Source organism: Trematomus bernacchii, unplaced genomic scaffold (genome assembly GCF_902827165.1).
Source record: "Trematomus bernacchii unplaced genomic scaffold, fTreBer1.1, whole genome shotgun sequence".
Taxonomy (NCBI): Eukaryota; Metazoa; Chordata; class Actinopteri; order Perciformes; family Nototheniidae; genus Trematomus; species Trematomus bernacchii.
Genome location: NW_022988066.1, coordinates 2,177,675 through 2,195,039, shown reverse-complemented (window position 1 = coordinate 2,195,039; position 17,365 = coordinate 2,177,675). Strand labels below are relative to the sequence as shown.

Here is a 17,365-nt window from a genome sequence, read left to right as displayed (position 1 = left end):
TAAAGTTTTTTGACTTGCCCTTTGACACAGGGGAATTACAAAGTGTGATTGTAGTCACAAATAAAAGTATGAATCCCTTGAAGAGTGCTTATGCGGAAAAAAACCACTCAAGGAAATCAAACAGTTGTTATTAAATTCAAGAATACCACATCTGTTTTGCGAATAAATTCACTTATTTGTGCTTTATTAAAAATAAGCCATATGAACCCATTTCATCACTGAATCAGGTTTTGCTTGCTGTAATAATGTGTCCTATTCATATTGGCCGTTTGTATTTTAAATGCACTTTCAATGTAAGTGATTTAGGACAAAATTAACACTTTTTGTCAATAATCTATACAGACTTTCATTTGCAGCGTCAGTCTCGGTTAGACAAGTAGAGTAACTAAGTATCAGTCAATTTTAAAGAATCCCCATGAACACCAATAGAAAAACACAAGACAATCACCTGCTGATCTCCTGCTCAACCAGAAGAGGGCGCTGCAAAACAAGTTAAAGTAATGTTGGTATTATGGGAGGTCAACAGTGCCACAAAACGCCACTGTTTAAAAACGTTTTCTGGTTAAACTTCTGTTGTTTTGTGTTTTGTTTTTGTTTTTGTTTTGTATGGCGCTTTGGCTATAAGTACAAACATTTCCTTTACAGTTTTTCTCCATTGCTAACACACTAAAATTATACATAAAGCACAATTATTTTAACTAACACTCAAAGAGCAAAACATCGGCTCAAATCTCCAAAACTCTAAACACGTTTTCAGCTTTTCACACAATTTGCAAATCAACATGGCACTTTTTGCAAACCACTGCACACGTTTCTCCACGTAAGACACAGGAATCTGACATAAAGTCACGTGTTAGCTGGTTTAAAACACTGATATTCAAAATGCCTCACACATGGACCAATAATCAAGAAACACGTTCCACCTGACCAAACACCTGATAGCATAATTGTTGGCTCATCAATCAGGATGTTAGCACTATAAAAAGACCACAGGTGAGTACTTTCTTACAGCAACAATGGACGCCAACATGGAAGCATGAGCAAGAGGAAGAGGAAGAGCTGGGCTGAGAGTGAGAGGAGGAGGAAGAGTACTCTCTAATGAAATGAAATGTTATCAACCATGGTTTGACGATGAGAGGCTGGACAGAGGGTTCAGCCTAATCTAAGCCGATTTACTGTTGCCTCTGTAATCCGGACACTTAGACTTGAAAACAGGTTACCAGTTTTCAGCTCTGCATAGTTCATGATATATCGGCGCTTATATCTGTTGTGTGAAACGTATTTACTTCATTACTGTAATTGAATTGTTGGCATGTTGCATACTATAACTGCACAAAACATCCTGCACAATTTACTGTGGTTAACTTACTTTTATGCAACACAGACACTGACCAACCACTATATCTTTGTTGTTTATCTGAAGGACTGAGAAACAAAGAGGTGCAGGTGGAAGGCTAAGGATTTCCAATGAGGCACAGGAAGCAGCAGTTACAAACTGGGTTTTGGCAAACAATGCCATCACACTTAGAGAGATCCGAAGCAGTAACTATGTGCTGAGATGCATGTTGCACAATGTTATTTTTGAATAAAATGTGATTTTTTTTTCATTTCTTCATTTACTGTATTTCTGTAAACTCAAGCCATTTTTCTCTGCAGAAACCTCTATGTACAGAGCATAGCCCATAAAAGATGAACGTGCTTTAGATTATGCTCAGCAGTGTGTAGTTGCGTGGTCAAACAATCTAGTATTATGAATGAAGTGTTATATTTGGTGCAAAAGTTTGCATTTGGTAAGTGTTTATGTAGTTTTGAGTGCAGTTCTTCATTTCGCAGGAGAAATTAGGTGTTTTGCACTTTGGGTGTGGGGTTTTGTGAATTGTGTTTAGTGTTCTGAGAAACTGAGCAATTAAAAAAAAATGTGTGTTAGCAATCGAGAAAAACTGTAAATACCTTTTTTTAAATGGCACTTTTGTTATTGTAAAGATGTTTCTGAGTGCAAATAGTTGCAACTGAATTTTTCACACAACAATGGCAAGTAATAATAATTATTTCAATTTTTATAGCGCCTTTCAAGAAACCCAAGGACGCTTTACAATGGGAGATAAAAATAACAAAACAAACATATAATAATAATAATAATAATCACACAGACACACAGGTTGAAAAACAGGTTGCTGGGTACTGCATTTTAGCTGGGGCCGAAGTGTTGAGTTGGAAGTTGCTTGAATAGGTTTGGAAATGACAAATGTAATAAAGAAAATGAGTGAAATGACCAGAATGAAACAGCAGTATTCTCAAGCATAATTTTATTCATCAGTAGCATTCAGAGCATACTAAAATGAATATTCACATATATACGTTTCAGTAAATGACTACAAACCCATGAGGGATGCTAATTAGCTATGAGCTATCTCTATTTTGTAACAGATTGTCCATCTCTCAAAAAGGCTGCCAGCTAGACAACTTTCTATGTTCTGGTTGTATAGAGTGTAACACAAATGCAAATCTCTCACAGCAGGTTGCCTCTAGCAGCAGAGTTAAAGGGACAGCTCATCCCAAAATAAGAATACAAAAATCCGGTTATGCTATTTAACCGTCTCTATGTTTTTGTTGATGAGTGGTGGAGATATCGGTAATAGAGGTGTCTGCCTTCCTTTGAATAACGTTTATTTGGGAACTATTTCCTTTATACTGTTTCACCATGCGTGCATTATGACGACAGGCTGGTGCTCACAACAGAGGGAGATGTAATGGTGTCCTCCAAAACCAAACCAAATGGTGATTGATAAATGGCAATACAGGTCTATTGGGAAACCGATATATATATATATTTTGTTTTTGGGGTGAAATGTCCCTTTAACAGTAACGGGTGAAAGTCTGTCTCATCATTGCTTAGACTTGGAGACTGTAGAGTAAACATTCTGCTCTGCTAATGGAGGAGGATGAGTGAGACCCTGAGATGGACTTATAGAGGAGTAGTCGCTGGCCAAGGAGACATTCTTATTTGTGTCAGTATTCTTGTCTGTCAATGCCAAGTCAGAATCCACCTGAAAATTGACACTTGCATAGTGGAGAGAGTCTTCCGGAGGGTGAGCGGTGGCATAGACGGAGGTCAGGGCATTTCCTGAGCTTGCCTGCTGGTTCGGCATCTGTATTTCCTCATACTGTCGTTCTTCATGAAGTCCCTGCAGAGGATGAAGGGGAGCAGTGTGATAGATGCAGATCATACTCATATAAAAACTCATGAATACAAAAACACACACAAACACACACACACACACAAACACACACAAACATACACACACACACACACACACACACACACACACAAACACACTTCTCTGTTATGTTCAGCAGTTGTCCTTTGCTCTGATGATCCCTCCGCAGCACAACACGCTGAGAAAAGAGACAATTTGAATTGATGTAAATAACAAGATATTTTTAAATCTGTTCGCCATCAGAATCACAATCATTTTCATGTTTGCCCGTTTGCTTCTGTTATTCAGCATTGAAATCACAGGATCTGTTTTGTTAGTAAATATATTAATTAATACATTAGTTCACCCACAATCATTTTGCCAATAATAAACACAGAATATATGATAAGAATAATGTATATTTAACCACAAATTCATATAAAGATTATGGTGTGTTTCTTATGCTACATTTTTGCCCCTCACCTTTTGTCCAGGGGAGTTTGTGTCTGCACAGTATCAGCACAAGCACAAGTGTCAGTAAGACAAGACAGCCCACCACACTGCCAATTATTAATGGTACTGAAAGACAACAGTTGAAGCTGTTTAATAATACATACTGTCAGAAGAGTTTATTTGTGTTCAAGATTCATGCATAAAGGCAAACGTTGTTTCAGCATTTGTTTGCAGTTGCTGTTTGTTAGCAAATGGACACCTGTGGTCAGTGCTTGTTTAATTATATGTCCCTTATTTGAAACAGCAAAAAAAATCCTATAAGTGGAGATGAAGCCCTGAACAACTTAAATCAAAGAGTGTAGCGTGTAGAGCAGAGGTCAAAAGAATAGATCTACAAGAGTATCGTACTCAAGTAAAAGTACAAGTGAGCGTACTTAAAACACATTTTACGCAGAATAAAAATCACTTGTTAAAAAGTTTACGAAGAAACAAGTAATGAAATATGTCAAATACTTAGGGTTGTGATGAGGTGCTGATCACTGAAAATAGAACCATGAGCATATATTTTATGTAGATCTGTTTATTTTGAGGAGGCCTGGGGCTTACACCTTAAAAATAATCTAAATATGCATTCCCGAGTAGAGTAACAAGAATTAACCAGTGTACACTAGGCATTACGCTACATGAATACAAATAAACTGCAGCTTAAACAGCAAAATAAAAACACATCAAGGTCCCAAACACAGGTGCAAACAATATAAGCCCCATTGCAGTGGCAGCCACAATCAATGCCATAAGCAAAAGGTTTTTAAATTGACAACAAGGCAGCGCGCACATAACCAACCTTGTAGCACAAGTGTGTGATGTGACTTTCATCAAACTTACAATAGCAGAGGATGAAGTTTAGGTCGTTTAGGTGCACTAATGTAATCACCTGAGCGCTAACGTAATGTGCGTGCAGCTTTGAGTACCCGCTGGGAAGTAGTGCTCCCTGGGTAAAGCATTTTTTTCCCCCCTGTTATGGCAAAAGGATCAATTGAACAGGATTTGAGAGGGCTGAGTAGACTAGAGTACCGGCAGCCTGTGAAAAGCGCCAATACACAAATAAAAGTCACGGTACACCAAAGAGTAGAATGTGAAAGTGCAGGTACTGCATACCATTAAGCTTAGTGGTTCCAGAATTCTCCTCTCTTCGTAGTCTGGTTTTGACTCGGTCTTCTTCGTTGTCTCGGTTGTAGATTTCGTCAATAGCTGAACTGTATGTTTTTTTAGATGCATAGACTGCAAGGTAATAAAAAGGTCGTAAGAGTAAATCAAAGACATTTGAAAGTAAATAGTGCATTTTCCTCTGAAATGTGCTCCAGAATTAGAAGTTGTAGAAAATATACAAATCCTCAAGTAAAGTACAATACCCTCAACATTTTACTTATGTACTTTCCATGTCTGTTTTTTAGTTTGCTGGGTGTATGATTTTCTTCTTATTTTAAAAGACCAGACAATAGAAAATAAAGTTATTTCATCATCAAACAGTACACTGGTTGTTGCCAAACATGTTGCTGATCATCAAAGAAGAACAGAAAAACTTACCTGTCATTAAGAAAAGGATAAATGTCAGTGATATCCTCATCATGTCAGTCCTGCTTTTTCCACCTGACTATAGTTTAAAACCAAGATCAATAATTAACGGTACATTTATCAAATACTTTTTGTCATGACATCAGTGATCTACTGTCTCTCTGTGAAATATGAATGTGCCTCTTAGAGAAGCTGACACATGAAACATTTGCATTTCAAAATGAGGTTGTAGTTTTTATATTCAGAGAGAGAGAAACAGAAAAGGAGGGAGGAGAGAAAGATAGAAAGATGGCTGGATAGATATTGATGTGAGAGTGCTGGCTCATTTACCTACTGCATCGCATGATCTCTTCCTCTCACGTAAAAACAAATAGGGTTGTGCTTCACAGAACAACTGCACAATGGCCCTCTTATCTTTGGATAAACAATATTAAAATACAAGCTATTAATATCCAGTCTGAACTGAAGGTATTTTAGTGATCTACCCGATTATGTGTATTATTTCCATAGGAGGGATAACATCCTAATGGGTTATTCAAAACTTGCTTATGTACCTTGTCCTTTTACAGTAAAAAACCTGTATGAACATCATATTGTGTTTTATTATGCTGAAAGAAATGTGAAACGTTGACTTAAATAAGTGTATTATGTAAGGGTTAGTTGAAAGCAATGATATTAAGTTTAAATACAAAATAATAGGTTCAACTTTATACTATTAATACTAACTTAATACAGTTACGTGGAACCTGTTGACATAATACATTTGATTAAAGTAAACATTACATTTTTTTAGAGTAGGACATCACACATTTAATAGTCTTTAATGTACACTGTTTGACTGTGTCCTCCTATGTCAAGTTATGGTAAAATATAAAGCGTCATACTGTACATGACGCATCAGACAAAACAGGAAGTGAAAGTTAGAAACCCACCTACTAAACACTCAAAAAACGTTGACTTTAAAGGTCCCATGTCATGGCCATTTCTACTGGTCATAATTCCATTGTTGAGGTCTACTAGAATAGATTTACATGGTTCAATGTTCCAAACTCACATTGGTTTCTCATACAGCATCTCTGTATAGTATGTGTATTCACTCTCTGTCCTAAACGGCTTGTTGGAGCTCCTGCCCCCCCCCCCCCCCCCCCCTCCCTATGAGCCCAGTGTGCTCTGATTGGTCAGCTCGCCCACTCTGTTCTGATGAGTCCACCACCGTTACAGCGGAACATCAGTGTTTATGTGTTACAATGGCGTTTGTTAGCAACCAGAAAATGACACCAGTAATGACAAACAGATGAGAATGCTGCGTGGGGTCTGGGTGCCGTGTTGGCGGGACGTTGAGGGGCTCGCTGCTCCGTCATTTGAGGCTCGAGGAGCGGACAGTGTGAGCTGGATTACTGGTGTCTTTTCTGTGTTAGAGTTTTACTCGCCACAGGGTGTACTTTGAGGGTTTGTGACTCTGCAGACCGTTTACATGCATAAAAAGCTACATAACACACAAGGGGATGGGTAAACCAGAAAAGCATGACATGGGACCTTTAAATAAATGTATTTTGTAAAAAGCTTACACATATTGGTATTAAGTTAGTTGAAAGCTATAATATTATGTTGAACACAATATTAAATCCATGCAGACCTCACTTTCTTTAAGATGATGTCACAGTTCTGCTCCATCATTCACCAGTAGTTTTCCATTCACCTGTCTCACCTGTTAACCACACCCACGTTTTTGCTCACTCTCTTTCTCTTCTGCACCCATTAGCTTTACTGCCAGTATTTAAACCCTCACCAGACACACACCCATTGCCAGATCGTACTTTGTCTTCATGCTAGTCTTTCACGCGTTTGTCACCAGATTGCCCACCCGGTTCCGACCCTGCCTGTCCCTGACCTGCCTGCTCTGCCTGTTCCCTGATCCTGCCTGTCCCTGGACTATCCTGCCTTGCCTGCTGTCTGACCCTGCCTGTACCTACGTTGACCGCCTCGCCTGCTCCCTGACCCTCTGCCCGGCCCTGACTCACCTTCTGCCCGCTGTCCTCTGGTTCGTCGGCCTGCACATCATCCGGCTGATACTGTTCTGCTGGTATTCCTCTGCTCTGGTAGTATTACCAATAAAGTACATTACCAATACTCCTTGGTTTCTCGAGTGCTGCATTTGGGTCCTTCATAAGATCGTGACAGATGATGTAACTTTAGTGTATTCTACATGTACATTCTTTATATTAAACAAACATTTTCACAATTAGCTCATTGTGAAAAACACAGGATGTTTTACGGTGTTTGTGATGTACCTAGATTCCTTATCACTGGATCACTGTGATAGAAAACTTTGATAGGCCTATGTGCTGATTCTCTGGCAAGTTTCGGACATGTAGGGATATATTTTGGAATACATTCTGTGGAGTAGAGCAGATGCACGTCCTCACCGATGTGTTGGTCTCTAAGCCCACGTTTTCCCTGTGCTGATGGATCATCCCTGAATTATCAATTATAATCACTGCAGAGGCATGTTCTAATGCACAACACTCATTAGATCCTACACCCCATTATTATGACTGATAGTAGAATAATTGGAGTCCAATACCCCTTTAATTATCTTCAAGAAACACAACTGGAGCCCCATTTGAACCAGGAAGTACTGAGGTTCATCACAAAGTGTGTTGTGTTAAGAGCTGTAGGTCTGTGTGTGAGGCTTTCCCACCGGCTGTTCCTTTTTTCACATCACCTTCTCGGTTCTGTGTGTGTGTGTGTGTGTGTGTGTGTGTGTGTGTGTGTGTGTGTGTGTGTGTGTGTGTGTGTGTGTGTGTGTGTGTGTGTGTGTGTGTGTGTGTGTGTGTGTGTGTGTGTGTGTGTGTGTGTGTGTGTGTGTGTGTGTGTGTGTGTGTGTGTGTGTGTTTGTGCTCTATGTGGGAGGTGTGTTTGAATATGTTTCACAGCTTTACCAACTCTTAAGTCAACCACAAACAAACATTCCCAAAAAGTATACAAAGAATACAGGAAGTACTGAGGTTCATCATAAAGTGTGTTGTGTTAAGAGCTGTAGGTCTGTGTGTGAGGCTTTCCCACCGGCTGTTCCTTTTTTCACATCACCTTCTCAGTTTCTGTGTGTGTGTGTTTGTGTGTGTGTGTGTGTGTGTGTGTGTGTGTGTGTGTGTGTGTGTGTGTGTGTGTGTGTATGTGTGTGTGAGTTTGTGCTCTATGTGCTCTATGTGGGAGGTGTGTTTGAATGTGTGTGTGCGTGTTTGAATGTGTGTGTGTGTGTGTGTGTGTGTGTGTGTGTGTGTGTGTGTGTGTGTGTGTGTGTGTGCGTGTGTGTGTGTGTGTTTGTGCTCTATGTGCTCTTTGTGGGAGGTGTGTTTGAATGTGTGTGTGTGTGTGTGTGTGTGTGTGTGTGTGTGTGTGTGTGTGTGTGTGTGTGTGTGTGTGTGTGTGTGTGTGTGTGTGTTTGTGCTCTATGTGGGAGGTGTGTTTGAATATGTTTCACAGCTTTACCAACTCTTAAGTCAACCACAAACAAACCTTCCCAGAAAGTATACAAAGAATACATTCTATGTATTGATACAATTTATTATCTAATGAAGATGCTGTTCTCTGCTGGAACTGCTCCCCCGCGACCCGACCACGGATAAGCGGGAGAAGATGGATGGAAGATGCTGTATTACTTAAACACATAATTTTTCGGAGGAATTAACATTATTCCTATATAGTTATCTGTCTTGCATGAAAGTTAGCAAAAAAACAATCTGAACTTTTCAACAACCTGTGAATTTACAGAAATATATGAGCGCTGGATTTGATAACTCTTAGAGTGTATAATAGTGAAATTAACAGTGAAGATGATCAGCACTGAGTTTAAAGATTGTAATAGACTGTTGTTTGATCTGTTGCTTTATGTGTAATATTTGCATATGGCATGCGGTTCGAGGTGCTGCAGTCTGTGTGTTTGTTGAAGCTAAGAGTGGAGAAGAATAGGCCTTCAGGTTGGATCTGAGTTATCTCTTCTGGTGTCCTGGTACTGAGCGGTAGAAAAGCTGAAGCTGCTGGTAGTCCTGCTGTCTGTTTCTTTATCCCCATTGGCTGTAAGAAGTGTAGCGGTGTCCATCATATTTTTGTCTTGCTTTACTCCTGATTATTCTCATGTCAGTGACAAGCCGTTTTGTTAACTCCCTCTCCATAACAACTTATTTGGCTGCCACACCTACCTAACACATTTTCTGTTTAGAGTCCTGCGTTCTTTTATTTGTGTCACTTCAACTCTTTCTTTCATCTATACACAATGATCATTTTGGTTTACAACAGCCTTACTGTTGCCGTTTGGCTATCATACTTATCAGTAATCATATCACATATCTCTGCGAGTTCAGGAAAGACAGCAACAACAACACAAAAGTGAATAAAAAGTAACTTTCAGTTTGTTTTCATTAACCTTGAATTATCCTTCAACAGTATCAAGAGTTAATCATATTTTTGACTCCCAGAGGTCCATCTTTAGGATGGCTGTTTCCATGAAGGCTGTGATAGACGTGATCCTCTAACCGACTGAGATCCAGATCTTGGTACTGGCATAAGGGCTTTGGTACATCAACATCCACATAATCACAGAGGCCGAGAGTGACAGTGGACTCGCGATTCCTTGATGTGAAATGGGAGCAGAGGTCAGGTGATGGCGGTGGTAGAGCTGAAAGATCATCCAAGCCTGGAGTAGAAAAGCTGCAGCGGACATCCGAGTCAGTTCTTACACCAGGCACCATTGTCTCGTAGTCAGATGACTCCTGTGGGATGAACAGAAACCTCAGAGAACTGCTTCTTGGTTGTATTATACTCTAAATTCAATTTGTTGGCTTTACTGGACAATGTGTTACTTTGCCATGCTAGCAACTCTGGGAGCCTGTACCCGGACACAATGTTGTTTTAAGATCATGTAAATAATCCCACAGTGATATGGTTAATATGGTTAATGTTCAGCAGGTATAAAGTTGACCATATAATTGATTATCAACAGGTGAAATCTGCTAAATTGCTTACATTAACAATACGTTTTTAATATAGGCACTAAACAAACATTTTTTTATTAATTCATCCTAATGGGAACATGAATGTCTGTACCATAATGTTTGCAATCCATCCGCTAGTTGATTAAAGTCTGAACAACAGTGGTGGGCCGGCCCACATAGTCATCCCTGTAGTCTTGATATGAGTGTGGCTTTAAAGGGCCATTATTATGCTCATTTTTAGGTTTCATATTTGTTTTTAGCACCTCTACTGTGACATGTTCACATGCTTTATTTTTCTCTTACTGTCTGTGCTGCAGCACTTCTTTTCACCCTCTGTCTGAAACCAGAGCCCAGTCTGCTCTGATTGGTTAGCTGGCTCTGTTGTGATTGGTCAACCGCTCAGAGATGTCCCGCCCTCGACCGCCCGACCGCCCCAACTCCGTACCGCTAGTCAATTGTCAACGGGGGTGGGGGGTGCTAGTGAATTGTCCGACCGGCCCACTTCGGTACCGGCCCACCTGGAAAACTCCCGGTATTCCCAATGGCCAGTCCGCCCCTGCCCCTTAGCCTATCACGTACAATGTTACATTGTGTCGGAGCATTAGCCTATAGAATCGCAAGTGTTACATAGTGATGTCACTACTAACTACATAATGATGTCACTATGTATCAGAAGTAAACAAAGGAGTCCAATGGAGGCGTTTCAGGCAGGGGGGGAGAGTGTGTGGGAGAGAAACTCCCTCTAGAGGGAACTTTGGGATTTTAGCCTTTGTAGACCATTTACATGCAAAAACAAACAATATAAGACACTACAGGAAAGGGAAACCCAAAAATGTATAAAAGGGCTCCTTTAAGTTTTTGACAAACCTCTCTCTTTTGGCGTGGGCTGGATCTTTGGTGTTTAACAGCCAGGCGAAGACAAAGTGTAAACAGACATATAAACAGCAACGCTGCCATACACATAGCTGCAGTCACAAACAGCGGCAGGTGGAACTCTGCAGGAGAGAACCACTGATGTTTATCTGGAGGACTCACACACACATCATTACGAGCGCTATAGCGCACTATGAGAACAGATGAACACACAAACATTACTCACTGTCCACTTTACGGTGATTTGGTTGTATGGTTGATACAGGAACTGGAAAACACAAACAAAAACAAAGTATTAATATACAGAAAATACAATTAACAGACACAGAGGTAACTGCTATATTATGATCTTACTTACCGTGTTGTTTGAGAAAGTGTGCTGTTGTTGAAGGGTAGCAATATAAAAGAAAACAAAAAAGCAGTTACATTCAGTTATAATAAGTTATAACAGTATGTGTGTGTGTGTGTGTGTGTGTGTGTGTGTGTGTGTGTGTGTGTGTGTGTGTGTGTGTGTGTGTGTGTGTGTGTGTGTGTGTGTGTGTGTGTGTGTGTGTGTGTGTGTGTGTGTGTGTGTGTGTGTGTGTGTGTTTAACAGAAATAGAAATCCTTTTTTTTTAAAGGAACATGTGTGAGAAAGGTATCAGTACTTAGTTCTCATTTATGGTATGTGGCCCGACGATTCCAGATCACCAGGTGTACAGAAACTATATCACATTTGTCTGGTTAGCTATCGATTATCTATAATTGTGAAGCACTAACCAAAAAATATAATTTTGGTTGTACATGCTGAAGACCACCAGCAGTTAAAATAGTAATCCTATACGACGCCATAATATACTGTACCTTGGGAAACTTTCAGCTCTATGATCAGCAGTGAGTCCACCCCACACCTGTACGTCCCACTGTCCCTTGAGGTGAGTTTGTCCAGCCTCACGATGAAGAAGGATCCGGTGGTGTTGTCGAAAAGAGAAAAACGTCCATTTCTCACCGACTGGACATCTTTTTCTGTCTGTATCAGGATCGTATCATTGTCCTTGCAGAAGTATTTAACTTTGCTCTTATGGCCATCTTCATATTCACATTTGAATTCAACCGTCTGGCCTTCCACACCGGTAACTGTAGTCTGGACACTGATCAGAGCTGTCAGTGACACAAAATCATTGTTAGCTGCGTAACCAAGTGTTTACATTTTGGTTTTGACTCATTTAAAGACTATTTCATCAGCTTAGAAATACCTAAAGCATAGCGGCCCACCTTTGATTTGTAAAAGAGTGATGAACACGGTTGTAGTTGTTCTCCACGAGATCCACGTCGCTCCCATCGTTCTCGGTTTACATTCAGTCCACACGCTCAACTTCTTCACAATGAGACAGCAACCTGGAATAAAAAGTGTCTGTGTGTTCTGTCTGGTGCTTTCATGTCCATGTGTGTCAACCTCTTCCTCTTTCATGTAAAAAACATTTCACCACATAACTTTCAGCCCATGAATGTAAAATGATGATGGGTTGGGTGGATCCAAAGAGTGAAGAGACTCAAGTGCAGCCAGAAATTCATAAATGTCAACGTTTATATTCAGCGGCAGTGGCTCAGGAGGTAGATTGTTGTCCTCACATTTTATAAACCTTTATATAAAGTATGTTTTAATCAAAATTAGCACCTGTTATGGTTTCGTCTGAACATGAACTATTAATAACATTATTCTGTGTAACAAAAGGCTGCAATGCTTTTTTTATGTATTCCACTGACAAGTTCATGTAGATATGAAGAGTTATATTTAATGAGAACATGTTTAAAAGGTTGTGAAAGGTGAAATATAATTCAAGGTTGAAGCTATTAAAGCAACTTATATATAAAAGGAATGCCATGAAAGGCAAGCATTTGGAGTGTTTTATTTGTATTATTATTATGGAGGAGACTAAAAGATGTATTATTCCGAACCAAATGCCCCACATAAGAAATACATCATGAAGTCTAATAATAATAATGTATCATTATATAATATAAAATAATATATCATAATAAAGGAGCTGAAATGGATGGTAGAAATGCTGGTTAGACAGAACTATATACAATATTAAATAGTATATCATTCTGGCTGAAAGAAAGCCTTCATCATCCTTTCATTTCCCATCTTTATAAAATATTGTTCCTTTATATGCTGCCCCATAGTACACACAAACGTTTAAAAATGTTAACATTAATGTCCCGGAAATTATAATTTGGTGAGTAGTGTCATTATTCAGAGTGTCTTTGATAATAATGACCACTAGGAGTCACCAGTTTAACACACTTAGCATCAGCCCTCTCCATCCCACACGGTCTACCTTCAATCATAAAAACCTGCACACTTACTTTTGTCACCTGAAGACACTACATTGACCAAATAAACACTATTATATTATACTGCCCTATGGACTATAGAGTTCCCCAGAATCTTACTTTCTAAAGACCATAGAAAATACTCTTTATTACTTTTTTTACAACTTCTTTGAAATAAATATAAAACAGAGTTAACTGCAGTGTCCACGTTCTTAATGCTAGCTAATGAGATAGCCTTAGCCATGTACTCAGTTCCCTGTAATTGAAAGAAAGTGTCAATGCTCCATAAATATGGCAGTAGTTAAAAGAAATCATAGAAAATACAAACTTGTCGTGCTAGGATTGTGCAGAAACTGTCTCCGCTGTAACCTTTGAATCTTGTTGAACTCACACAGTTACGCCTTGTAATCAAATATTTGTATTTTATTGAAGTATCTGCAAATGGACAAAAAGGCTGAAGATGATTTTTATTTGTTTGTCTCTGAAATAATAAAAAGACAGAACCAGCTTTATTTGAAAGATGAATGTGGGTTAACACTTTAGAAGCAGATTAGAAAGTACAGCTCAGTTGTCTATTAATGTCAAAACTTTAAAATCCCAATCATACTCACACTAACTCACTCTGTTTTTGATAAATTCAACCCAAACCAAAGTGATCCTGGCCTCACTTCTGTGACTGCGCGGGACTGACAGGTGGGTGCATTGCTTGTACAGCTCTCTGTAGGTTGGTCTTTGGCATTTGTAGTTTCTGTGGGTTCATTTGTGGGTTTTCTAAGACAGCCCTTGACAGTTCTTCCAGATAAAGGTGGTAATGGTTTGATGTAAATCACAGTGTTGGCGTATTGTTCGTCTCCGTTGTTTGCTGGGGAGAATCTTGAATGTGCAGTGCCTTTGGAGCAGCAAATGTTCTCATATGTATGAAAGTCAGGTGCTGTGGAAGCAGACGTTGGTGGATCCATCTTTGGGTGCTGAGTACAGGAGAGCCTCTGAGATGTGTTCTTCAACGACTTCTCTTGCTCAACAATTTCATTGTTCTCACAGTTGGCCTGCTGAAAAGTGGCAAAGTTATTTAAAGAATTAGCATATTGTGTACTATACTGTGGGGAATTGAACTGTGTCTCTGTGCACATTTTTCTCAGTAAAACATATGCTATACAAGTGCGCGTAGAGACTAAAGGCAGGAGAAACCCATCAGCTCCTGTAAAGCTTGCAAAAAGCTAACCATCTTCTTGTATGAGATGGGTTGTGATGGCGTATTGGAGCAGAAAGTATTTTGGAAAACCCCTGGTTGTACATTGACCTCTGAAATCAGGAAAGGAAACCTGATCGTTGTCAACTTTATGTAACCAACTGTCAAGACAATTGTCATGTTTCTCTAGGAAGACAGTTGTTTTGCTATTAGACATCCTGACGTGTTGAGTTTGTTTCTCATACCTTTCTTTTGTCTGCACCGAAGAGGTCTCCGCAGTTGAAGCCAACTCGTGGTTGAGGTTTTGAACTCTCTCTACATTTCCTGATGATCAATGCCAGCATCACAATTGTGAGCATGCCTAGTGTCCCAACTGTAGCAAACAAAACGGTGCCTAAAAAACACAAAAGTACAAGAGAGATGGCTTAGCGCTTTACATTTCCACAAGCATCATTCTCCAGCTGAGACATGCAAAATGAAACCCACCTGTACTGACGTTCTGTTCTCCTCCATTACTGTTGTTGGTGGCTGTAAGGTCAGATGAGATATTTCTTTCAAAAAGTTTTTTTAACATATTATATATATGTGTAAGAAGTCAAAGTGAAGTTTTCTTCTAACCTGCTGAAAGTATTGCAGGGTTACTGGTGTCCATTACAGATGTTAACTGTGTTGAGTTGGACATATTCTCATATGTCCATGTGCGAGAAAGTTCAGGTTTGACAGTTCTTGTCTCATTTGTAACACCTGTATGGGGGACAGTTGTGCAATAATTATTCCCCAGGATTCAGATGTAGAGTAAAAAACACACAATATTCTCTCCTGAAATGTAGTGGATGTGGTGTAGTTTATGAATAAAGTAGCATACTTACGTTAAGTACAAGTGCCTCATAAATGTACTCACTGTAAGTACAGCAATTAAGTAAACACACCTTTTCTTACATTCTATCCATAATAATACAAATGTGTGTTCATGAATGCAGAGAAAAAAATAAAAAAATATATCAGTGTAAGGACACATGTTAAAGATATGAATGATAAGATAACGCACATACCTTCATTAACAGTAAGCTGTACTGAAGTGTATGTGTCAAAACCGAACCTCTCCACCGCACACCAGTATGTCCCCATGTCTGACAGCTGGAGTTGTCTGAAGGTCACGGAGAAGGCTCCGGCCCCTGAGTCCACCAGAGTGATCCTTCCCGACTCGGCTGCTGCACCAGACTGTACAGTAACCAGTCTATCTTCAATTCCTTTACATGCATTATTGCAGAGGTATTTAGTCATCTTCAAAGCGAATTTGTGAGAACACTGGAATGAGACATCTCCCCCCACGAATCCCTCTACATTGATCTCTGCTGCTCCCTCTATCCCAGAAGCTGCCAAAATAAAATCATGCAACAAGAGTTAAAGCATATTTGAGTTGTTTGGATACATTACTAGAGGATTTAAATAAAAACACTCACCATGTAGAAGAAAAAACAAGGCATAAAAGGTATTCATTCTGAATGAAAAGGGTCAGCTCTGCAGTTGTATTACTCTGGTTGGTCTCTCCTGGATCTTGAAATTGATTTGAAATCTATTTTTGAATATAGACTAAGCAGTGGTTAAATGTTTCATCATGTTCCACTACTGCACAGCCTTTTGCAAATAAGATTATATCTACTGTATGTAAGCTCTCAACTGTGCACCTACTTCCTGTGGTTTAGAGAGCATACGAGGGGGTGTAGACATGACACTAAACCCAAGAGAAGATAAACATGGACTAAGGTAAAGCGAGAGGACCATTCTCTCCAATGCATTTCAACACTTCCTTTAAGCGCTATCAATTATGTGTATTTAGCAATAAAGGTGAATGTAATGCAAAAGATTAAAATAAAATACATACTGTCCATCACTGATATTATGTCATTGATATACAATAATGCACGCTGCTTCTTCATATCTTATATTGATATATTGATGAACTATTCAGAGTATTGGGTAGTACTGAATAGTTGTAGTTGCCTTGGCACAAATGTAAGCTACATTTAATAATAGAGATGTATCAAATGATTGAAGTGAAAGGCCTCACTCCTTAGGTTATACAGAAATCCCACATTAGTTGGCATGGTTTTATACTTTCAGAATGATTATCAAAAAGCGTGGACAAGAAGGTTGACATTCATGTCTATGCGGCTAATCAAAAGCTTGCTTAGGTTAGCATGAACATGTTGGAATAGCTAGCATGGATCTGACTGAAATTAACTTGAATTGTCCATTTTATACCTTGGTTTTGTAAAGATTAAACAAAATATAATTATTAAGAAAATTAGTTTTATGTAGTCTTCACACTTTTTCAGACCTATGCACAAGTCTTGTGAACTGTAATACGTGCTCAGATGCAGGCAGAGTCACAACATTTCCAGGGAGGCTGCGAAACAGTCAGAGAGAAGTGAGAGTCATTCTGTTGTTTCGACACCTCTGCCCACAAGGATTTGTTCATCCTTTGCACGCATGGTTATTACCCAGAACATTTTTGATTTTTTGATTTTTTGTTCCAAATAAGGATGTCTCGGAAATCTTGCACGGTGTAATCCAGTTAATTCCGTAATTGTAAAGTGTATAGATTAAATGTTTACCCTCTCTGTTACTAAACTCACCACAGTTAAGTCGTCCTTTTTGGGACAGTACCTGTAGTCAGACTTTTTGGTATGATATTACTATACACAGAAAACTTTATAATAAACCCAATCTCGAAAATTGAATAAAACATTTTTGATGATGTA

General features: G+C 39.2%; 3 protein-coding genes across 4 annotated transcripts; all 3 read right to left on the bottom strand.

Moving 5' to 3' along the window:
* Positions 1–2,289: 2,289 nt before the first annotated feature.
* LOC117474695 lies at positions 2,290–5,416 on the bottom strand. Its single transcript, XM_034120674.1, has 5 exons — positions 5,238–5,416; positions 4,809–4,931; positions 3,681–3,776; positions 3,338–3,396; positions 2,290–3,185 (listed from the first exon to the last, which is right to left on the bottom strand). Exons 1-5 carry the CDS (start codon positions 5,278–5,280, stop codon positions 2,886–2,888), a joined length of 621 nt encoding a protein of 206 aa, XP_033976565.1. The 5' UTR covers positions 5,281–5,416; the 3' UTR covers positions 2,290–2,885.
* Positions 5,417–9,172: 3,756 nt separating this feature from the next.
* Positions 9,173–12,515, bottom strand: LOC117474506. The gene is made up of 6 exons (XM_034120329.1): positions 12,347–12,515; positions 11,936–12,232; positions 11,451–11,471; positions 11,319–11,360; positions 11,087–11,214; positions 9,173–9,997 (listed from the first exon to the last, which is right to left on the bottom strand). The coding sequence occupies exons 1-6, from the start codon at positions 12,411–12,413 to the stop codon at positions 9,674–9,676; spliced, it is 879 nt and encodes a 292-aa protein (XP_033976220.1). The 5' UTR covers positions 12,414–12,515; the 3' UTR covers positions 9,173–9,673.
* Positions 12,516–13,853: 1,338 nt separating this feature from the next.
* On the bottom strand, positions 13,854–16,272 carry LOC117474678 (CMRF35-like molecule 1). 2 transcript variants are annotated; one of them, XM_034120648.1, is made up of 6 exons: positions 16,064–16,272; positions 15,653–15,976; positions 15,219–15,344; positions 15,087–15,128; positions 14,846–14,994; positions 13,854–14,460 (listed from the first exon to the last, which is right to left on the bottom strand). In XM_034120648.1, exons 1-6 carry the CDS (start codon positions 16,098–16,100, stop codon positions 14,029–14,031), a joined length of 1,110 nt encoding a protein of 369 aa, XP_033976539.1. In that variant the 5' UTR covers positions 16,101–16,272; the 3' UTR covers positions 13,854–14,028. The 2 variants fall into 2 exon arrangements, with proteins under 2 accessions (XP_033976539.1, XP_033976540.1); XM_034120649.1 differs by having other exon boundaries at positions 13,854–14,457.
* Positions 16,273–17,365: the final 1,093 nt, after the last annotated feature.